The following is a 23,465-nucleotide window of genomic DNA, read 5'->3' on the forward strand; positions in this document are numbered from 1 at the left end:
TTCGCCGTATTTGTTCTGAAGGAAGTGAGCATGTGTGATGGAGGTTGGGGGCGAGAGCAGGATGCCGAAAGGGTCTCAGCAGAGAACGGTCCTCCTCAAGAAACTAAGCCCAGTGGGCCTTACCGAGGACAACTTCGCTCCCCTAGGGGACATCTGGCAAATTTTATTGTCACAGCTGGGAAAGGACAGTGTTTCTGGTATTGAGTGGGTCAAGGGCAGAGGTGCTGTTGAACATCTTAGGACAGCTTCTCCTGCCCCTCCCCTAATGCACAACAAAGAATTATCCTGCCCCAAAGAGCAGAGGTTAAAAACCCTAGAGCCACCCAGGTCACCATCCCCAACCCCTCTCCAGGATCTTGAATAAAAACTTGCACTGCATCACATCTGCTAAGGAACAACGTGACGTGGGAGATGCTACAATCACAGTCATTTGGCTCAAGTGAAAAACCACTACAGCCAGGTGCCTCTCTGTCCCCCTCCCATTCTTTCCCAGCCTGTGCCGCCAGCCAGCAGACGCTATGGATGCACTTCACAAGCGACTGGTGCCACCTAGTGATACCAGAGTTAACACCAGCAGGACTATTTCCAAGAGCTGGAATCTGTTGGTTCTTAAGGGGTTTACTGCCTACACTGTGAAGCTTCTATGGAAATAAAGGAAGACCACCCAAATGAGAACAAGTAGAGGCTATTTATTCAGAACTTTCAAACAGCAAGAGAGTCAATTACAATCAATTGTATTTGGGAGAGCCTCCAGTACAAGTGGAGAATCAAATGCTAGTGGAAAAGGTTGAGAGAGAGAAAAGAAAAGGCGTCAGGTGCCCTGAGTTGAAGGTTGTTAGCTTTGGGAGGCTGGAGGCTGGGGCATCTCGTGTGCCTGGATTTGGAGAGGTTATTTGGCTTTCTGTGATTGGTTCTGAGTTGGTAGTGGGGGCAAAAATTAGAGAAGCTGCAGTCATTGACTTGGAGAAGGCAATGGCACCCCACTCCAGTACTCTTGCCTGGAAAATCCCATGGATGGAGGAGCCTGGTGGGCTGCAGTCCATGGGGTCGCTGAGGGTTGGACACGACTGAGCAACTTCACTTTCACTTTCACTTTTCACTTTCATGCATTGGAGAAGGAAATGGCAACCCACTCCAGTGTTCTTGCCTGGAGAATCCCAGGGACGGGGGATCCTGGTGGGCTGCCATCAATGGGGTCACACAGAGTCGGACACGACTGAAGCGACTAAGCAGCAGCAGCAGTCATTGACTAAGTCCTGAGTATTCTGGGCCCATTGCTCTAGAGGCTGTGGACCAGAGTTCTGTTGTCATATATGGTCCAGCCAGTGTCTGTTTGTATACCCAGCCTCCTAATTCATTAGCCATTCTAAATACAGTCCTGCTGTTACTAATCACGAAACATTACATAGAGTTATCCATGTGAGAAGCAGCTTGACCGCAAATCAACATCTGTGATTTTCAAAGCCTGCCCTTGCCATTTTTGATTTAGGGCTCATATTTGATGTAACTGTTTGATTTTGCTGTCCATGATGTCTTACTGTGTACAACATTGCTCTCCCAGCTGAAATCCACGTGGGCCTCAGGGACCCCTCAACTGCGCCTGTGTGGGTGACTGTAATTCCTTGAAATGCGGCACCTGTACTACCATCTCCACCACCGCCGCCTCCATCTACTACTACCTCAGCTCCATCACCACCGCCACAAGATCGATGGTTCTCAAACTGTGTTCCCAGGCCCAGAGGCGGCAGCAGACCAGAACTTGTTAGAACTGCAGATTCTCAGGCTCCACGCCAACCTACAGGGTCAGACACTGGGGACGCGGCCGGCCCTCAGGGGGTTCTGATGGACGCTAAAGTTAGAGAGCCTCCGCTTAAGGGGAATTTCTAGGATGCCACAAGCGGCTCAAGTCAGATCTTCCATGATGTTGCCTCCGAATCTGTGAAACAGAACAACTTCTGTTTATCTATATAATATAAACGACAATACTTGCTAACATTTAGTGACACTTGGTGTTACGCACGTCACATATAGTTTTGGCTTTCAAAAGTCTGAGAGGCAGGATCTGTTTATACCTCCATCTGACAAGCGAGGAATAGAGGCTCCGAAAGGCGAGGTGACTTGTCCCTAACCTTCTACAGGTTACACAGAACTGAAACCAGGCTTTTCTGGCTCCAGAATTTTGCTCTTAACTACTGTTAAAGATACCATTTGCCGGACTTCCCTGGCGGTCCACTGGTTAAGACTCCATGCTTCCAGCGCAGGGGGCATGTTTCTATCTCTGGTCTGGGAACTAAGGTCACATATGCTACATGGAGAGGCCAAGAAAGAAAGAAATAATCAAACAAAAAACATGCTAATTGCCACATGGATGGAAGTCTAGAGAATTTGTATAGCTTTAATCAGAGTCCCCACCCCAATTTGCCTTAAGTCAAACAGAGGCCCAGACAGATCATCTGAGATCACCTCTTTTATTTTGGGGGCGAATCAAAAATTTTTTTATTTATCCTTCCTCCAAACTAATTTTTTAATGTAAAAAGCGATGAGTCAACTGAAGAAAGGGCTGTGGCCTTGGCTAGGCCATGGTGACACTGGACACTGGACTGAGAACCTGGGCCTGTGGGGATGAGCAGGACTGGACCCGGCTCAGGGAAGCATCTCCAGGAAGGCTCTGCAGCTCCACGCCCTCTGCTGGTAGACAGTCTCAAGGACAGTGCAGTTGCCATAACAGGAATCTTCAAAAATTGGTTGTTTTGGGGATCATAGCTCCCAGGTCAATTCAGTTCAGTCACTTAGTCGTGTACAACTCTTTGCGACCCCACGGACTACAGCACCCCAGGCTTCCCTGTCCATCACCAACTCCCGGAGCTTGCTCAAACTCATGTCCATTGAGTCGGTGATGCCATCCAACCATCTCATTGTCTGTCATCCCCTTCTCCTCCTGCCTTCTATCTTTCCCAGCATCAGGGTCTTTTCCAATGAGTCAGTTCTTTGTATCTGATGGCCAAAGTATTGGAGTTTCAGCTTCAGCATCAGTCCTTCCAATAAATATTCAGGACTGATTTCCTTTAGGATAGACTGGTTGGATCTCCTTGCAGTCCAAGGGACTCTCAAGAGTCTTCTCCAGCTCAAAAGCATCAATTCTTTGGTGCTCAGCCTTCCTTATGGTCCAACTCTCACATCCATACTTGACCAATGGGAAAATCATAGTTCTGACTAGATGGACCTTTGCTGGCAAAATAATGTCTCTGTTTTTAATATGCTGTCTAGGTTGGTCATAACTTTTCTTCCAAGGAGCAAGAGTCTTTTAATTTCATGGCTGCAGTCACCATCTGCAGTGATTTTGGAGCCCCTAAAAATAAAGTCTCTCATTGTTTCCATTGTTTCCCCACCTATTTGCCACAGAGTAATGGGACCAGATGCCATGATCTTAGTTTTCTGAATGTTGAGTTTTAAGCCAACTTTTCCACTCTCCTCTTTCACTTTCATCAAGAGGCTCTTTAGTTCCTCTTCGCTTTCTGCCTTAAGCTTGTGTCATCTGCATATCTGAGGTTATTGATATTTCTGCCAGCAATCTTGATTCCAGCTTGTGCTTCCTACAGCCCAGCATTTCTTATGATGTACTCTGCATATAAGTTAAATAAGCAGGATGACAATATACAGCCTTGACGCACTCCTTTTCCTATTTGGAACCAGTCTGTTGTTCCATGTCTGGTTCTAACTGTTGCTTCCTGACCTGCATACAGGTTTCTCAGGAGGCAGGTCAGGTGGTCTGGTATTCCCATCTCTTTAAGAATTTTCCACAGTTTGTTGTGATCCACACAGTCAAAAGCTTTAGCGTAGTCAATGAAACAGAAGTAGATGTTTTTCTGGAATTCTCTTGCTTTTTCTGTGGATGTTGGAAATTTGATCTCTGGTTCTTCTGCCTTTTCTAAATCCAGCCTGAACATCTGGAAGTTCTCAAGTCACATACTGTTGAAGCCTACCTAGCTTGGAGGATTTTGAGCATGACCTTGCTAGCATGTGAAATGAGTGTAATTGTGGGGTGCTTTGAACATTCTTTGGCATTGCCTTTCTTTGGGATTGGAATGAAACCTGACCTTTTCCAGTCCTGTGGCCACTGCTGAGTTTTCCAAATTTGCTGGCATATTGAATCCAGCACTTTAACAGCATCATCTTTTAGGATTTGCAATAGTTCAGCTAGGATTCCATCACCTCCATTAACTTTATTTGTAGTGATGCTGCCTAAGGCCCATTTGACTTCACACTCCAGGATATTTGGCTCTAGGTGAGTGATCACACCATCGTGGTTATCTGGGTCATTAAAATCTTTTGTATAGTTCTTCTGTGTATTTTTGCCACCTCTTTTTAATATCTTCTGCTTCTGTTAGGTCCATACTTTTTCTGTCCTTTATTGTGCCCATCTTTGCATGAAATATTCCTTTGGTACCTCTAATTTTCTTGAAGAGATCTCTAGTCTTTCCCATTCTATTGTTTTCCTCTATTTCTTTGCCTTGATCTCTGAGGAAGGCTTTCTTACCTCTCCTTACTATTCTTTGGAACTCTGCATTCAGATGGATATATCTTTCCTTTTCCCCTTTGCCTTTTGCTTCTCTTCTTTTCTCACCTATTTGTAAGACCTTTTCATGCCGGGGTCCAGCCCCGGATGATCCAGGGTATTCGAAGGGGAGACAGTGTTGGTGACTATTTAAATATTCATCAAAGATATAAAGACTAATAGAATGAGGATAGCTCAGCAGGAAAATTCAGTGGAGAAAAGAGGCTGAGTAGCTTGGTTTACGTGGGAAACCAATAAAACTTCAAGACAAGAAGCTTGCACCACTTACGTAGGCCGCAGGCATCCTTCCGTTCTCCCGAAGGAGAGGAGACACTGAGGCCTCCCCGGTTGGATCTTAGAAGTCCAGGCAAAATTAGTAAGCTTGGTGGGTTCCGCGCTCCAGATGGAGACTCAGCCAGAATTTGAGAGAGAGACATGGGGAGACCAGTATTTCGAGGAACTGATCCCAATTCTTTATTTTCCAGAGTCTGTTTTTATACACTGAGATGTTATACAAAAGTCATGTGGGGACAGCAGTCCTGACTTTTATTAAAGTCAGGTGCTTCATACAAATGTATACAGAGGTCTTAGGGGTGTTACGTCATCTTCTGGCCAGGGGGGCCTGCTGACAATTTATGACCCTCTCCTTGTGACAGTGGTCAGTCAACCAGAACACTTTTTTCTCCAAGGGTGATTATTCTTAAAACAGACGCCACCCAAATAAAGTTACGTTCCTATAGGGTGAGGGTGTAGTGGGTTTTAGTTAAAGAAAGAATTTACTTAGCCTAAGGTATAATGTGATTTATATCAAAGGTTAATACTTATTTCTTCTACATATTCATTAATGTGTGTAAGGGCAGGGGATGTGGAGTCTTAGCAACAAACATTGGCTCAACAAATGAAAAACCCTTCACCAATACAATTTCTAATCAGCCCACTATACTTATACTAATGGTTTTCTAACTTGTCTAAGGAACCTGTTTTTAGAAGGTTTAAAGCATCTCGTGCCTCTCACGGTTGGGAGGCTGTGAGCAATCACATGTGGCCGGACAAGCGTGTCAGGCAGGCTAGAGAACCTTCAGAGGAGTTTGTAGGTTGAAACACTCCTATCACGCCCAGGAATTATTATTAACTGGAGCTCTAAGTTAACTCCTTCTCCGAAAGAGGTGGTGGGGGACAGCCCCCCATAAAGTCAGAGGTATAGGTGAGAGCACAAAGTAGTAAAGTAGGCAGGCTCTGGTTATGGGGGTAGATGTTCGAGGATTTCCAGGGGGACTCCTGAGGCTCCATCCCGCCTTTGCGTATGTCGAGCCTCCTTCCTCATGACCTTTGCCATGGGCAGAGTGCCTCACGCCGGCACCCAACATTCTCAGATAATCATTTTGCCTTTCTGTATTTCTTTTTCTTGGGGATGGTTTTTATCACCACCTCCTGTACAATGTTATGAACCTCCATCCATAGTTTCTTTCAGGCACTGTCTATCAGATCTAATCCCTTGAATCTATTTGTCACTTCCAGTGTATAATCAATCCTAAGGGATTTGATTTAGGTTATACCTGAATGGTCTAGTGATTTCCCCTACTTTCTTCAATTTAAGTCTGAATTTTGCAATAAGGAGTTCATGATCTGAGCCACAGTCAACTCCCAGTCTTGTTTCTGCTAACTGTATAGAGCTTCTCCATCTTCAGCTGCAAAGAATATAATCAATCTGATTTCGGCATTGACCATCTGGCGATGTCCACGTGTAGTGTCGTCTCTCGTGTTGTTGGAAGGTGTTTGCTATGACCAGTGGATTCTCTTGGCAAAACTCTTGTTAGCCTTTTCCCTGTTTCATTTTGTACTCTGAGGGTACAAAATGGAGAGTATAGTTAATGGCTGGCCGTACTTAAAACCAGCGGAGTTAAGGATGACTTCTGTCTTGGGAACTTCAAAAGGGTCTGCACATCTTGGGAAGTGGGAGTTGGATTGTTAGCTGGCAGTGCAGGAGTCCCCAAGTTTTCCCGCAATCCTTAGGCTGTGAGTGGCAGGCACACTTCCAGCAGCAGGCATGGGCCATGTCTCCACAGTCATTCCACTTGTGAGTCCCTGGCAGACTTCTCTGGAAGGCTGTCACCCACGTGGAGATAAAGGGTCGTGAATGTAGAGGTGACTGTGGTACCCCAGCGCAGTCAGCCTCCAAGTCCCAAACAGCAGAGTAGAAGCCCACTGGCTTTTCCCTCCTGTCCTGGCTGATTTCCAAGCTCTGCTCTGCTCCTCTTTGCTTTCTAGAGCTATCTGGCCTTCTCTGGTTCTTCATAGTTAAACAAACTCCCCCAGAACCTCACACCAAACACCTTCCTATTTGGGGGCTTAATTCTTTCTGCGGCTGAACACCCTCCCACTCGTATCACCCTCCCGTCTTCTCCCAAGTAGCTGCCATCCTGGGGGATTCTCCTCGTTGCCCAAATCTTGGCTCTGTGCACCAGTGCCAAACAGAAATATGGAGACAGAGTTATGGAGGAGAAGGAAAGAGCGGTTTTATTAGTTTGCCAGACAAAGGGGGGACACAGTAGGCTAGCGCCTCAAGAACTGTGCCCCCCTCGCTGGTAAAGAGGGAGGGGTTTACAGTCCAGCAAGCCTACCTGAGAAGGATCAAGATGCTAACAGTCTTGCATTCTTCTTCTGCAAAGTTTCAAAAAGGTGAGGTTGCTGACAAGGTTAGGGTGTGCAGGGGCTTGGATGGTTAGGTCTCCTAATTCTTGATGACCCTTTGATCTTGCCTCAGGTGGTTTCCTGGCTGCTCCTCCCTTGATTAGCAACTGTTCTGACCTTTGGGACTAAAAGAAGGTCGTGGAGGCTGGAGTCTTGCCTACAAGAAATGAGGGACAAAGAGACCTTCGTGTCCAGGAGCCCCGCAGGGCCCAGCTCGGCCACGTCCCCATTGTTCCCTTCTTTCACGGTGGGATCTTCCTCAAAAGTGATAAGCCTGCCAGGTCAGGATGTGTGTTTAGATGTTCCCAGGACCTCGCACGGTAGATATTATTGAGCTTCGATAAATATTAGATTGAGTTTAAGAAATATAGACTTGGCTGAATGAATGATCACTCTTTACGGAGCCACAGCCCCGGGTCCAAATACGTTCCTCAAATCAGGGCAGCCTGGGAATCCCGCCGTCCAAGGACAACACCCCCCACCCCGCTCCTCCCACCACCCTCCCGGTCCCGCTCTATTGAAAACCAGACCTGTGTTCAGGAACCGGCTGTCAATTTACCCGGCGTTCCGCGTTTCCACGCTCTTTGTAAGGAAAGCTACAATGTCATTGGAGAGACAGACACACAGTGGAGAGACCAGGTGTGGAGGGCGTGTGTGGCGTTAATTCTATTTGTGGGACCCCAGGACCCGAGGCGGAGAAGGCAATGGCAACCCACTCCAGTACTCTTGCCTGGAAAGTCCCATGGACGGAGGAGCCTGGTAGGCTGCAGTCCATGGGGTCGCTAAGAGTCGGGCACGACTGAGCGACTTCACTTTCACTTTTCACTTTCATGCACTGGAGAGGGAAATGGCAACCCACTCCAGTATTCTTGCCTGGAGAATCCCAGGGACAGAGGAGCCTACTGGGCTGCCGTCTATGGGGTCGCACAGAGTCGGACACGACTGAAGCGACTTAGCAGCAGCAGCAGCAGCAGCAGGACCCGTGAGCCGGGTAAATCTCCGCCGGAGTCTGGGTCGCGTTCGCTTTAAAGGGGCGGTTCCCGAGCCGGCGGGCAGGCGGGCGGTCCCGGAAGACGCGCGTTGCGCGGCCTGGGCGTCTGGATCCCTGCTCCCCGGCCCCCCGGGTCCAGATCCCGGGTCTTCGGACCCCCGGCCCACCCGGGTCCCGATCTCCGGTACTCCGCTCCGCGACCCTCCGCTCCCCTTCCGCGCCCCTGGCGCCCAGACCTCCAGTGCCCTTGGGACCTCGGCTCTCTGGAGCCCCCACCCGACTCCTCCCCACCGCGCGCTCGCTGCCCTGGTCCTCCGCCGTTAGCGCTGCCCCCGCCCCCGGCCCCAGCTCTCCACCCCTCGCCTTATCTGGTTCTTCCTCACCCCCACCAGGCTCCCCGCACCGCGGCCCTCCGATCTGTCCCCCTCGAGCCCCTCTCCGCGCAGACCTGCTGCGTCCTGGCCCTCGGCGGGTGCACTCTGGCGCCGGCGGGCGTGCGCGGTGACCCTGCGGTCGCCCGGCTCCGTCTCCGCCCGCGCGGCCACCTCGCGCAGGTCACGTCCCTGTCCTGGGGACTGCACACGGGCGGCCAGGTCTGCGCGCCCCCTTCATCTCGCTGCCGCCCCGCTCTTAAACGGAATACTCAGCGGAGGCCCGGACTCATGTCCTCCTTGCGGAAAGAAGGAACATAGATGGGCCCTCCTTAAGTGGAGGCAGGCAACGGAGGCCGTGACCTCTGGGAGAGGATGGTGACCCCCTGGCGCTTCTCTCTCAGGGTCTGCTTGGCGCACCTGAGAGGTTTTGCGCTCAGAAAGGAAGTCGGCCTTCTGAGACACTCTGGGGGCTGTCGCAAGGCTAGACTCTGTTGGCTTCTGCTTGGCACTTTGCCCAAACTCGTCTCCACCTGTGAGGACATTGGCGAGGGGGCTCCGGAGAGCGTACGTCGGCAGACCACCAGTTGGAGTGACCTGGCTAAAAATGGGCCGCTGGAAAGAGTCCCTCCGGAGGGGCGGCTGGGCTGGCTCCTCCTGCACGTGCGCATCTGGCTCAGAGCAGGGGCTCTCTTGGTAAAATTCTTCCCTCTCCTCCTACTCTATCCCCTCACCTACCTGGCTCCCAGTGTCTCCAGTCTGTGGCTCCACCTGCTTCTGAAAGCCACCGAGACTTCGGGCCCCACCTACATCAAACTGGGCCAGTGGGCCAGCACCCGGCGGGATCTCTTCTCAGAGGCGTTCTGCGCCCAGTTCTCCAGGCTGCACGTCCAGGTGTCGCCCCATCCTTGGACTCACACCGAACACATCCTGCGCCAGGCCTTTGGGGAGGACTGGGGGAGGGTCCTCTGCTTTGAGAAGCAAGAGCCAGTGGGTTCCGGCTGCGTGGCCCAAGTGTACAAAGCGCGTGCCAATCCTGCCTTCCTGGAGAACGACAGCATCCAGAGACTGGCCACGGCCTCCATACTGCAGTTCTCTGAAACTGGGGCAGCTGGGGGGCTGGGCGAGCTCTCTGGACGCCTGGAGAAGGCCGGGAGGCCTCAAGAGAGTCTTGCCGACCAGTCATTTGTAGAAAGGCTGCTCTTCCCTAAACCGGACCTGGTTGGATCCAATGCATCCTTGTCTCACGCTTCAGGGACCGCCCATGAACAGGAGCCAGATCACCTTGTCCCGGTGGCTGTGAAAGTAAGTGTTCTAATGTTTGCAGCCAGGCCCTCCCATCTCTAAAACCTCACCAACTCCACCGAGCTACCCAGGTCAGGATACAACCCTTTGCAAATTACCCCACGTTGCCTTCCGTTGATTTCTTTCAGCTTGACCATTATCTGAGTACCTGTGACACACAAGCTGTTTGATTTCTTGGCTTGAAGGAGAGTGATGCGAATGGCCTGAAAAAGGAAGATGAAGAGGCTCTGGTGTTGGCTCTCTCTGCGGGGGGAGGACCTATCATCCATCCAGCTGACCTCTTGGCTCTGGGGTCAGGATAAATGGGAGAGACTAGGTTAGGTGTTACTGTGGCGAGTCCAAGAGGGCAGCGTTCATTTTTACAACATCAGCTTCCTTCTCTGTTCATTTCCAGTCACCCCTGCCCGGCTCCCTCATCTCTCCTCTCCACACCTTTCCATCCCTGATCCGAACACCCCCAGGAGAACTAGCGGATCCTAGTAGCCAATACCCTGGTGTTCTCACCCTCACAGAAAAATCCCTCCCACGGGGGCCTACTGAGACAGGCTGAATCATAATTTCTAAGGGGAGAGCCTGACCTGGCCTTTTATAATTGCTGCAAATGAGTTGCAACATCAGGCATGTTTAGGAAACACTTGTCCAAAGTATCTTGAAGTTTCCCTGTGCTCTGTGGGAGACTAAAGGAGTATATGTGCCCATCAAGTCAGATGCTTTATTTCATATGTATGAGGTACCTGAGATGGGCATTCTTTTTTTAAACAGGTTCAAAAAAAAATTGCTTATTTATTTATTTGGCTGTGCTGGTTCTTAGCTGTGGCATGCGGGATTCTCCTTCTCCCACCAAGGGTTGAACCTGGGCCCCCTGCATTGGGAGCCCAGAGTCTTAGCCACTGGACCACCAAGGGAGTCCCTGTACTAGTTTTTCTTACATGTTTATTTATATTCCACTTTATTCTGAAAAGGATTTGTGGTGGAGGTAGAGGCTGTTATCTGCGTGTTTTAAATGATGGAACAGGAGGCTGAGAAGAGGTTGAGTGGCCGGTCCAGTTTCATCCAGGAGATGAGTTGCAGAACTGGAGTTTTTGAAACCCAGAGCTCTTTCCATCTCACCTCTGGAGTCCTGTAACTCTAGAGCAGTATTTTGCAGGCTTGGGACTACCTGACTCAGTTACCTGGACACTCAGTAAAATGCAGATTTCCACCTGGCCTCCCAGCCAGTCTGATTCAGTAGGTCCTGGAGGAGGCTCGGGGTCCACACTTTTACTAAGCAGCCCATGTTGGCTTTTATGCTCGCTGATGTTTGGGAGCCGCTGATCTAAGCTCAGTGTATCTGGAAGGGAGGCCAACCTGTTCTTCCCAGCAAAGCTGAGTGCCGCTCAGGGGAGCTGCCCTCCTGCCCCTCAGGAAGGCACAAAGGAATGGGTGTTGGACCTGCTTCCCCTCGGCCAGCTGATTGTCCTTTTTTTTCAGGGGGTTGTGGGGGGATGTTGGCTGCACCACAAGGCACATGTGACGTTTGTTTCTCAACCAGGGATCGAACCTGCACCCCCTGCATTGGAAGCATGAAGTCTTAACTGCTGAATTGCCAGGGAAGTCCCCTAGATCTCTTTTGATGGTGGGACCCAGCTCTGGCTAGGCAAATGTGCCCTCCTGATTGATCCCTCCTCTGTCTCACTGTTCCTCTTTTGGCAGGTGTTGCACCCTGGCCTGCTCGCTCAGGTGCAGATGGACCTGCTGCTGATGAAGATGGGCAGCCGGGTCCTCACAGTTTTGCCAGGAATCAAGTGGCTCAGCTTGCCTGAGATCGTGGAGGAATTTGAGAAGCTTATGGTGCAGCAGGTGAATTCGCCTTCTCTCAATCGTAAATAGCACACGACAGTTTTTGCTGTTAGCAGCTGCTTAGTAAATGCTGAATGGATGAGCATTTTCCCAGGGCACTATGGCTAATGTAGAATATTAGTCAGGATAGCTGATATAACAAAGAATATCCAAACCTCATTGAGTTAAGGCAGCAAGGTTATTTCTTGCTATTCTGTGGAAGTTCCATGCAGGTAAACTGAGGGAGCAGGTGGGAGTTCCACTCCATTGTTATTCAGGGACCCAGTTTCCTCCAAAATTAGTCATCTGGGCTTAGTGTGGAATGGGGAGAGAGACCATGAAGCGTCACATAAAGGATTCTGTGGCCAGGCCTGGAAATGATGAACTTCACTTCTTCCAAGGCTACATGTCAGGCCCAGTGTAACTACGAGGGAATTTGGGGAAGGCGGTCTTGCATAGAGCGTGGGCTGCAAACGAAATGAGTCTGGTGGAACAGATAGCATTATCTGTGCTGCAATCAATGGCCACATTCCAGGAGAAGAATCGGCGAAGTCACATACTGTGCCTTGGTTTTCCTTTGTTTCTGGGGTTTAATGAGTAGACAAGGGCCCTGTGCAGGGCCTTTGGGACACCTGTTTAAGGAGCCAGACTCAGTAGACACAGTGGAGTCACTCAGGGCTCCAAGGAGCCATCTGTGCTGGCTTCCTGGCAGTTGGCACAGAAATTGACAGGCTTTCAGAGGCCGTGTGCCCAATCTTCATTTATATTGTCTGACTTAGGGTTTTAAGCCCCAGTGATGCATTTTCATGTTTAGAAAGCTTGGCTTTATGATATGGAGGTGTCTACTTTTGATAATAAAATTAAAACAGAAAAATAGCTGCTGTTCCAACACCCATCTTGGTGTTTATACTCTCAGTTCCACCACCCGCTTGAGCTTCAGTTCTGCTTCAAGAAGTCTGATACACATTGTGAGATCCCATCACTTCAAGTTCAGACCTCTACAGCTCTACAACTCACCCCATTTTGCCTTAAAAATCAACTCTTCCTACCAGCTGTAGCTCTCGGTGGTCTCATAATGCTGCCTGGCTTGAAAGCTTAGAGTCTGGGTGTATGTAGGGGGATGGATGTTCATTTATAAATTCATACAACAAGTATTAAAAACTGTTAGGATCTGGTGAACTAAGAAAACAAGTGGGGTTCCCTGAATCTCCTGTGATGGTGGGACCCAGTCCTGGCTGGGCAAATGTGCCCTCCTGATTGGTCCCAAGAAGTATATACTAGGAGGAGGAGGGCTGATGTGAAATATTTGTAGCACAAGTGCTAGTTACAATAGGAGTTCTTACGGGTTCAGCTGGGCTTAGCCGAGGCCCAACAGAGGAAGTGGTTATTCCACCCTGTGGGTCCAGGCTCCCCAGACTTGAGCAGAGTCTTGAAAGGAGAGTGTCCGCAGTTAGACCCAATGGGGGAAGAACATTCCAGTCAGGTGGAGTACAGAAGGCAGTCAGAGGGGAAGTGTTAGGCAGGCTGGGACATTCCCGGTCTACAGATTGGGTGCAGCCGGAGTTTGGGGCTGTAAAAGAAGGAGGCCATATCACAAGAGATGTACCTGGAGGGAGAAGCAGGGCCCAGACCATGACCACCTCGGACGTCATCCTAACCAATGCAGACTCCATCCTGCAGGTGGTGGGGGGCACTAGCAGATGGATTGTAGAGAGGGGAGGTGGGGGACAGGGAGCCCAACTAAGACACCTTTGTTAGGGTTCAGGTGACTGGTTTCAAGTCACCTTGGGAGGAACAGTGGGATAGAAAAGAACAGCTCTGAGCGTGGTGAGGGCTGCAGAGCTGATGGCAGCGAGTCTCCCATGGGTGTGAAGGGTGAGAGAGAAGGAATCCTCTGCAGGGACTCCTGGGGGCGGGGTGAATATGAACTCTGATAAGTTCTCCAGTGTCTCTGCTGTCTGCAGCTTGGAGTCATGTGGTGGGGAGGGATGGGGGGTTGGGACTTCCGGGGCAGCCCTCACCCTCAAGTGTCCTGGGAGTTCTGCAGGAGGTTAGCTGGGGCAGGCAGGTGAGTCTCAGGCTCTGCCAGCTCTTGGGGGGTTCAGCGTTGCTGTCCCTGGCCCAGACTACCCCCTCCCTCACCTCTTCTCTCCACTTGTCTGTAGATCGACCTGCGGTACGAGGCTCGGAATCTTGAACTCTTCCAGTGCAACTTCCTGAATGTGAACTCTGTCAAATTCCCCACGCCTCTGCGTCCCTTCGTCACCAAGGATGTCCTGGTGGAGACATATGAAGTAAGAGTGAGAGCTTCCCCTAGCCGGTTGCCCTTTACTCACAGCCAGGTTGTCTCTGCTGCACAGGAAGGCTTGAGTCTAAGAGGGGTTTGGAGCCGCCTGACGGTGGGAGGTAGGGTAGCAAGGCGGGAAGAGCCTGGCCCTGCCCTCAGACTTGCTGGAAGTCTGCTCTGCCAATTGTATCTGATTCTGGTTTTTCCGTACACTTTTACAAAAAACCCGAATGACTTTTTTGGCCAACCCAATATTTGCTGGGTGGCTTCAGTTACTTCCTGTAGAACAGCAGGATACCCTTCCTGTCTTAGGAGTCAATGACACACTGAATGCAAAACGCCCTCCACACAGAGAAGGGCCTTATGGGCTTAGCTGTCTTCTGGTCCAGCTTCCTTTGTAAAGATGGTAATGAGACCCAGAGGAGTGGCCTGAATGACCCACTGTTGCTAGCTGTGTGACTTTGAGCAAGTTACTTAAACTCTCTGGGCTTTAGTTCTTTAATTTGTTAATTAAGGATTCCAAGATCTATCTCAATAGGCTGCTTTGACAATTAAATAACCGACCTGCATCAGGTGCCTATGGAGCAGGTCCCCTTTCTTCTCTCTTCCTTTTCTTTCTCCTCCAGTGAGGTCACAGAGCTCCTTCGTGTCCCTGTTGGCTGATTCTTGACTAGAAACAAGCTCACCCTGACCTCACAGCCTCTCTCACCTGTGGGCGGCAGTCAGTGGGTTTCCTCCCTGGGGAACCTATGGGACTTTTTGAGACGTATTACAGAAGGGAAGCATAAACGTCGGTTACAACTCATTTGTGGGTGACGGATTCACAGGCATTATAGGAAAGGAAAAACGCTTCGGGTCACTCCCCAGTCAGAGGGAAGGCAGCAGCTGTGTGTCCCCGGGAGGATGAGGAGCTGCGCAGTCGCGGGCTGTGCGACTGAAGCGGTTCTCACCCCGACTTCCTCACAGGAGAGTGTGCCCGTGTCCAGCTACCAGCACGCAGGGATTCCCCTGGACGTGAAGAGGAAGATTGCGCGGCTGGGGATCAACATGCTCCTGAAGATGGTGAGCTCACGGCGGGGAGCGTGCCGCCTCTCCGCCTTGTCCTAGATCTCCGGGAACTCGCCGTCACCCTGGAAGCTTTTCCGTGAGTGGCCTGGTGGAGGTGGGATGGTGAGGCTGACTCAGCCTGGAGTAGCTCTGGTCTCTCTGCAGATATTTGTGGACAACTTCGTCCACGCGGACCTTCACCCCGGGAACATCCTCGTCCAGGGCGCCGACGGTCTTGCCCAGGGCCCAGAGGCGCGGCTGCAGCCGGTGGACGTCTGCGAGGCGCTGGTGGTGGCTGTGTCGCCGGCGCGCTGCCCGCTGCGCCTGGTGCTGCTGGACGCCGGCATCGTGGCCGAGCTGCAGGCCGCAGACCTGAGGAACTTCCGGGCTGTCTTCATGGCCGTGGCCATGGGCCAGGTGAGGTCCGCCGGGCCCTGGAGGGGAGGTGGAGGGAGAGGTGGTTGGAGCTGAGTTTTTTTTAAACCACCGGGCTCCTCAGGGTTTGTCATTCTTGTTAATGCTGGCATTTGCCAAGGGTGCTTCAGAGAGATGAAGGAGGGAGGAGGAAGAGGAGCCCAGGAGATGAAGCCATCGAGGGTCCATAGAACAGGCTTGTTCCCGGCAGCAGATGATTTAGGATGACGGGAAGAAATGCCTCCTTCTCAAGTGGTGTTCTGGTGGTTTCTCTTCTTTCCTCAGTCACTATAGAGTTGGGCTTTGGAAATGCTAGCTTCTTGACTAATAGCGGCCCCAAATGTGTGCTATCTGCTTTGAGAAGGTGGGGCTGGAAAGAAGCAGCGGCTCAGGGAACTTACTCTCCAGGTGTGGGAAGACACCTGGGGCAGGAGGAGATGACTGGTTTTCACTTCTCATCCCACGCCTCTGAGGGGCGAGTGGTTGAGGATTCTTATTTAGGAAAAGGGACTCAGCGAAACCTTTATGAGAGTCAACCTAAAGTGCCACATCAAGGGTGACAGTGAATTCTCCAGCAGGAAAGACCCAGGGAAAGACGGAGCTGGACAGACTTCCCTGGTGGTTCGCACTCCCAGTGCAGGGGGCCTGGCTTCAATCCCTGGTCAGGGAAATAGATCCCACATGCCAGGACTAAGAGTCAGCATACCGTAACTAAAGGTCCCACATGCCGCACCTAAGACCCGATGCAGCTAAATAAATTTTTTGGGGAAAAAAAGAAAAACAAACCTGGGAAAAAAGGGCAAAATTGAGAGAAGCCCCTGCTTAGGAGGCTTCTGGGGTGGAGGAGGGGTGGAGGTGGGTAGACCAGAGGCTTGAGTCTGAGCCAGTTTGAAAGTGTCCCCGGGCCAAGGTTAAAGACCGAGGTGCAGTGGTAGGTGGGGGCTGGGAGGTTCTCCTCTGCACAGGTTTGGGCAAAGGAAGAAGGTCATAGTCAAGGAGGAAGAGCTTGGCTCCCTGGCCATGACCAAGGGGGCCAGGTGGGTGTTAGGAAGACCTTGGAGCATCCTGGGTGGAGGAGGAGCCAGCAGGCTGTGAGTGGGGAATTCTGCTCAGGCAGGAAGACTGCCCTCGAGGAGAGTATGGCTAGTCCGCCCCGGAGCCAGGCCTCTGGGCCAGGCCGGTTGGTTGGCAAGCAGTGCCGTGAGGAGTGTGAGCAACAGGGCCCAGACTCAGCCACTGGGCCTGTGTGGCCTCAGAGACAAAGGAGACCACACAGCTCTGGCCTTTGATTGTGCTGAGCACAGGTGGGGCCTCGCCTCAAAAGGATCAAAAGGCTTTGATTGACAACCAGGTATTATTGGAAGGCAGTGAGGTAAAGTTAAAAATGGATGAGGGTGGGGCGCAAAAGCAGGAGGGTAGAGAAACTGGGGTGGAAAGAACTAGGATCTGAAGGCGTTTGGGCAGAGAATCCAGGGTTAGGCCCTCTTGATTCTAGCATGTTTTTTCCATCTTCCAGGGCCAAAGGGTGGCTGAGCTCATCCTGCACCATGCCCGGGCCAGCGAGTGCGAGGACGTGGAGGGATTTAAGGCTGAGATGGCCCGGCTGGTGACCCAGGCCAGGAAGAACACCATCACCCTGGAAAAGGTGAGCAGGCCACTGGAGGGCTGGGGTTCCTGGGGTGTTTACTGACCTTGCCCTTGGACAGCGCAAACTGCAGGTCTAAGGGAGAGGTCTTGAGGGGACTTGAGTTTTTCTTTTTTTATTTATTTTTAATTGAAGGATAATTGCTTATCCAATATTGTGTTGATTTTTGCCATACATAACATGAATTGGCCATAGGTATACATATGTCCCCTCCGTCTTGAACCTCGCTCCCACCTCCTACCCCATGGCTTGAGTTTTAAGGCAGATAAAGAACAAACCTTTTCCTCTGCCCACATCCTCCAGGGGTAAGGAGGCCCACTAAAATCTCCAGCTCTCAAGAGTGGCTCCTTGACTGGGCTCTCCTGGGTGGTTGCCGGGGGAGGGGGTGATACATGTGATACTGCACACCTGTCCAGACCCGGGTGCTGTTCTGCAGCTTCATCTACATGGAGCTCAGCTGAGCATGGGGTGGGGGAGAGAGCACTGAGGCCCCTGAGTAGACAAAGAACTCACCTAGTGTTCACAACCTTTATTTAGACCTGAAGCAGAAAAGTGAAAGTGTTAGTTGCTCACCCGTGTCTGACTTTTTGCAACCCCCACGGACTATAGCCCTCCAGGCTCCACTGTCTAGCGGATTCTCCAGGCAAGAATAGTGGAGTGGGTTGCCATTCCCTTCTCTGGGGGATCTTCCCGGACCCAGGGATTGGACTCGGGTCTCCCGCATTGCAGGCGAATTCTTTACCATCTGAGCCACCAGGGAAGCCCTTACTTGAAGTGGAGCCCATTTTGAATTCTGCACACAGTTCTAACAAAGCTGACTTTTCTTCCCAAGTTCATTCCCAAGTCCACTCGAGCCAGATCGAGTCAGAACAAGAGGTGGCCCCCGGGCAGTGAGGAGTGACAGCTGGCCCTTGGCACTGCCTGTCTTATTTATTCCCATGTGATTTCTGTATGTGCTGGGCGTGCTGGGGAAGAGGCCTCTAGGCTAGTTCTCCTGGGGGGGCGGTGGTCTTTGAACTCAGTCATGAGATGGAAGTTGGGCTTGTGTGAATGTAGTCCTTTTGGGGATTTGTCAGGCAGTCCATTTCCGATCACTGGGGTGTGTGTGGGTGTGGGTGTGGATGTGTGGGTGGGTGAGGGGCAGGTAAGGGAGAGAAGTGGCTCCCAGTAGCTCTCAGGCTCTTTGTTCTGTTTTCCAGCTTCAAGTTTCCAGCCTTCTCTCGAATGTCTTTAAGTTGCTGATGACTCACAAGGTGAGGCCTGGGCGGGGAGCTCGCTCTCTGGTCAGGCAGGAGGGAGGTCTGTGGGGAAGGCAAGTGGCCTCAGGGTTGTGGCAGGTTTTTCTCTTATGGAAGATCTCTTTTAGAAACGTTCTGCACACTGATCCCTCTGCTAAGAGTGCTGTTTCTACTCCCTGATGTCCAGCAAGGTTTTCCTTTGATCATTGGTGGGGTTCGGGGGGAAAAACTTTATGCTTTCTAAGAGCTTTGACAAGTTCTATTTTAAAAATGAATTAAATTTCATGTTAGGATTAGGGAAAGCTTTCATCATTGCTGGGGGCTGGCTTGGAGAGAGCTGGAAATGAAAACACACTCCTGGGAGTTCATTTGCTTAGGACGGGGAGGGTGAGGCTCATAGCCAGCTCAGTGCCCACCAGCTCTGACCTGGGCAGCCTCTCCAAGTCCCTGGAGGCTGCCAGGAGGGCCAGATGAGGCCGTGACACGGTGATCAGTGCGCTCTGACCTCCCTTTAGCCACCTAATTCAGTTGTATAACATTTATTAGTATCTGATTTAATCCCAACATTCCTTGAGGCTGGCACCAAGCAACTCGCCCTGGCCCCTGAGGCCACCTGACCAGGGAGCCCCACTTCCAGTGACTTTGTTCTTTAGCCCTGGGGCCCCCATTGGTACACAGCCTTCCTCACACCCGTGTGGGACACAACGGTTACTAGTGCTTTAGATGTTTGCTGTTGTCATCGTGATTCCCAGGATGGGAGAGCAGAGAGAGGGCCAAGTACAGCCATTCTCTTCAAATATTTCACCAGGCGCTTAATTTAAAATAATTTTAAAAATTTAAATTATGGTTAAAAACTAATATACAGTTTACCCCTACCCACCTCCAAGTGTACCGTACAGCAGTGTCAACCACATCCACACAGTTGTGGAACAGATCTCTAGATCTCTAAAAAAACCCCTATTCCTACTGAACAAAAACTCCGTGTCTCTCTTCCCTGAGCCCCTGGCAAGCAGAAGGTCCATGGTTTTGATGACTCTTGATTTTTCCTATAAGTAGGATCATATGGTATTTGTCCTGTGACTGGCTTATTTCACTCAATGGAGTGTTCTTGAGGTTCATGCATGTTGCAGCAGATGACAGGATTTCCTTTTTAAAGACCAAATAATATTCCATTGTATGTACTTAACCATATTTTCTTTATTTGTTCATCCTCTGATGGACATTTGGGCCACTTGTACCTCTTGGCTACTAAGAACAATGCTGCAGTGAACACGAGGGTGCAAATATTGCTTTAAGATCCTGGTTTCAAATTCTTTTGGATATTTACACAGAACTGGGATTGCTAGATGATATAGTTTTTTTTTTAACTAAAATATAGATTTATACAGGGCTTCCCTGGTGGCTCAGAGGGTAAAGCGTCTGTCTGCAATGCGGGAGACCTGGGTTCCATCCTTGGGTTGGAAAGATCCCCTGGAGAAGGAATGTCAGTCCATTCCAGTATTCTTGCCTGGAGAATCCCATAGATGGAGGAGCCTGGTAGGCTTCAGCCCACAGAAGTCTACACGATTTTACACTCCCACCGTGAGTGTGCATATGTAGCACGCTGCTTTCTTCTGATTTGCCCATCTGACCCCTCAGACAGCTTTCTGGGCCTTAACTGAGAAAAGACCCTTTACTTTCATCAAAGGTTATTTCCCCATGAGTCATTCTTCCGTTTCCTGACCTTCTGTCCACCTGAAAGCAGATTCCTGTTCTAGGTTTAAATCCTGGCTCAACTCCTCCTCATGTGGGCTTCCCTGGTGGCTCAGTGGTTAAGAACTCTCTTGTCAATGCAGGAGACATAAGTTTAATCCCTAGTTTGGGAAGATCCCCTGGAGAAGGGAATGGCTACCCCCTCCAGTATTCTTGCCTGGGAAATCCCATGGACAGAGGAGCCTGGCGGGCTACAGGCCATGGGATCCCAAAAGAGTCGAACATGACTTGGTGACTAAAACTAACAACAAACAGACTCCTCTTCACCCAGAGGACTTGAGCAAATCACTCAGCCACCCTGAGCCTTAGCTTCCTTATCCACTGAACGGGCATAATGAAGTTGAGGATTAACTGGGTAATCCATGTAAACTATTATTACTGTTAACCTGGCTCCAAAGGGGAAGAAACCCTGCTGTATTTGATCAAAGCCAGGTGTGCTTGGTCTCAAAAAGACTACTGTGGATTTCAAAGAATGACCATATTTAGATTTATAGTTTCTGGTGTTGTTTGTTGTTTAATCGGTAAGTTGTGTCTGACTCTTTGCAACCCCATAGCCTGTAGCCCACCAGGCTCCTCTGTCCATGGAATTCTCTAGGCAAGAATACTGGAGTAGTAGCCATTCTGTTCTCCAGGGGATCTTCCTGACCCAAGGATCAAACCCAAGTCTCCTGTACTGGCAGGCAGGTTCTTTACTGCTGAGCCACCAGGGAAGCCCAGTTTCTGGTGTGGCTGTGAACTTTTCACTTTAGTATTTTTTAAGTCATTCACATACTCACACACCTCCCTTAGAGAAGAGCTGTACACACTGCATCCCCCAGATTTTTTCTTACTATTTCTAGTGGGTGGGGGGTTGGGTGAATAGATGGGATGGTGGGGAAAATGACTGGATAGGGAAAAGAATGTTCAGTTCAGTTCAGTCACTCAGTCATATCTGATTCTTTGTTACCCCATGGACTGCAGCACGCCAGGCTTCTCTGTCCATCACCAACTCCTGGAGCTTACTCAAACTCATGTCCATGGAGTCGGTGATACCATCCAACCATCTCATCCTCTGTCCTCCCATTCTCCTCCTGCCTTTAATCTTTCCCAGCATCAGGGTCTTTACCAATAAGTCAGTTCTTCACATCAGGTGGCCAAAGTATTGGAGTTTCAGCTTCAGCATCAGTCCTTGTAATGACTATTCAGGACTGATTTCCTTAGGATGGACTGGTTGGATCTCCTTGCAGTCCAAGGGACTCTCAAGAATCTTCTCCAACACCATAGTTCAAAAGCATCAGTTCTTCGGTCCTCAGCTTTCTTTATAGTCCAACTCTCACATCCATACATGACTACTGGAAAAACCATAGCTTTGACCAGACAGACTTTTGTTGGCAAAGTAATGTCTCTGCTTTTTAATATGCTGTCTAGGTTGGTCATAACTTTTCTCCCAAGGAGCAAGTGTCTTTTAATTTCATGGCTGCAGTCACCATGTGCAGTGATTTTGGAGCCCAGAAAAATAAAGTCTTTCACTGTTTCTATTGTTTCCTCATCTATTTGCCATGGAGTGATGGGACTGGATGCCGTGATCCTAGTTTTCTAAATGTTGAGTTTTAAGCCAACTTTTTCATTCTCCTCCTTCACTTTCATCAAGAGGCTCTTTAGTTCTTCACTTTCTGCCATAAGGCTGGTGTCATCTGCGTATCCGAGGTTATTGATATTTCTCCTGGCAATCTTGATTCCAGCTTGTGCTTCATCCAGCTAATTAAGCAGGGTGCACAAGGGTAATTAGCCTTGATGTACTCCTTTCCCGATTTGGAACCAGTCTGTTGTTCTGTGTCCAGTTCTAACTGTTGCTTCTTGACCTGCATACGGATTTCCCAGGAGGTGGGTCAGGTGGTCTGGTATTTCCATCTCTTGAAGAATTTTCCAGTTTGTTGTGATCCACACAGTCAAAGACTTTGGCGTAGTCAATAAAGCAGAAGTAGATGTTTTTTTGGAACTCTCTTGCTTTTTTGATGATCCAGCGGATGTTGGCAATTTGATCTCTGGTTCCTCTGCCTTTTCTAAATCCAACTGGAACGTCTGGAAGTTCACAGTTCACGTACTGTTGAATCCAGGCTTGGAGAATTTTGAGCATGACCTTGCTAGCATGTGAGATGAGTGCAACTATGTGGTAGTGGGAACATTCTTTGGCATTACCTTTCTTTGGGAATGAAATGAAACCTGACCTTTTCCAGTCCTGTGGCCACTGCTGAGTTTTAGTGCAGCACTTTCACAGCATCATCTTTCAGGATTTGAAATAGCTCAACTGGAATTCCATCACCTCCACTAGTTTTGTTCGTAGTGATGCTTCCTAAGGTCCACTTGACTTCGCATTCCAGGATGTCTGCTCTAGATGAGTGATCACACCATTGTGGTGATCTGGGTCATACAGTGTATTCTTAGAAAAAATACATTTCTGGGTCATGAAGTATATTTTTGCCACTTCTTCTTAATATCTTCTGCTTCTGTTAGGTCCATACTATATCTGTCCTTTATCTGTAAGAGTATTACATAGATGATAAAAATCATCTGTTTTTTTTGTCAGGAGTGGATGTTGACCTGTTAACTCAGGATACTCTCCGTCTATCCGTGGGCTTCGGAAAGAACCCCTGTTTCTCTGTTTCAGGTAAAGCTTGAGAGCAACTTTGCTTCAATCGTGTTTGCCATCATGGTGCTGGAGGGGCTTGGCCGCTCACTGGACCCTAAACTGGACATCCTGGAGGCAGCAAAGCCCTTCCTCCTAAAAGGACTAGTGACCTCCCGCTGACGGCAGCAGTGGGGGCTTCCTCTTGGAACAAGAGGCCGCTCCCAACAGCCTCTTCTGTGGCAGCTTGGACGTCCTAGGACTGGGATTGTGGAGGGCCTGCCACTGTGTTTCACTCTGGTTTGGTTTCAAGCATCTGTTTCCAAAGGTCTGGGTTTCCTGGGGAAGTAAAAGGAGGGAGGGTCCTGACAGCTCAGGTATGGAAGCTGGGCCTGGTGTCAGAGAAACTGTTTCAGGGAAAACATTCTCTGGAGGAGGATGAATAAACTTAGTTATTTTGTTTTCTGGTTTTTTCTCTTCTCTTAACATCTGTACTCCTGGATCAGGCTGGTCTTCCTGGTTCTTTCCAGACTCTGATATTTAGGTTAGAAAATGTCACAGAATCCTGTAGACCCATGGTTTCCAAATTTTGGGGGGGTGTGGCACATACCTTGCGAGATCTTAATTTCCTGACCAGGGATTGAACCCATGCCCTTTGCACCGAGTCCTAACCACTAAACCGCCAGGGAATCCCCCCAGGTATTTTGTGTTGTTTTTCTGTTTTGTTTTTTCCCCTCAAATGTTTT

The 23,465-nt window shown here is 49.9% G+C and overlaps 1 protein-coding gene and 1 long non-coding RNA gene across 3 annotated transcripts; one reads left to right on the forward strand and one right to left on the reverse strand.

The window, feature by feature from the left end:
• Positions 1–5,005: 5,005 nt before the first annotated feature.
• LOC109558130 (uncharacterized) lies at positions 5,006–7,707 on the reverse strand. The gene is made up of 2 exons (XR_002180612.2): positions 7,177–7,707; positions 5,006–6,661 (listed from the first exon to the last, which is right to left on the reverse strand). It is a non-coding gene; the product is annotated as an uncharacterized lncRNA (long non-coding RNA).
• A 629-nt stretch (positions 7,708–8,336) lies between these two features.
• On the forward strand, positions 8,337–23,181 carry ADCK2 (aarF domain containing kinase 2). Of its 2 annotated transcripts, none has more exons than XM_019959186.2 (8): positions 8,337–9,913; positions 11,606–11,752; positions 13,897–14,025; positions 14,985–15,080; positions 15,231–15,482; positions 16,996–17,124; positions 18,324–18,377; positions 22,681–22,817. In XM_019959186.2, exons 1-8 carry the CDS (start codon positions 8,984–8,986, stop codon positions 22,699–22,701), a joined length of 1,758 nt encoding a protein of 585 aa, XP_019814745.2. In that variant the 5' UTR covers positions 8,337–8,983; the 3' UTR covers positions 22,702–22,817. The 2 variants fall into 2 exon arrangements, with proteins under 2 accessions (XP_019814745.2, XP_019814744.2); XM_019959185.2 differs by having other exon boundaries at positions 8,339–9,913; positions 22,762–23,181.
• The last annotated feature ends 284 nt before the right edge of the window (positions 23,182–23,465 follow it).

The sequence above is a fragment of the Bos indicus genome, chromosome 4 (assembly GCF_029378745.1).
Source record: "Bos indicus isolate NIAB-ARS_2022 breed Sahiwal x Tharparkar chromosome 4, NIAB-ARS_B.indTharparkar_mat_pri_1.0, whole genome shotgun sequence".
NCBI lineage: Eukaryota > Metazoa > Chordata > Mammalia > Artiodactyla > Bovidae > Bos > Bos indicus.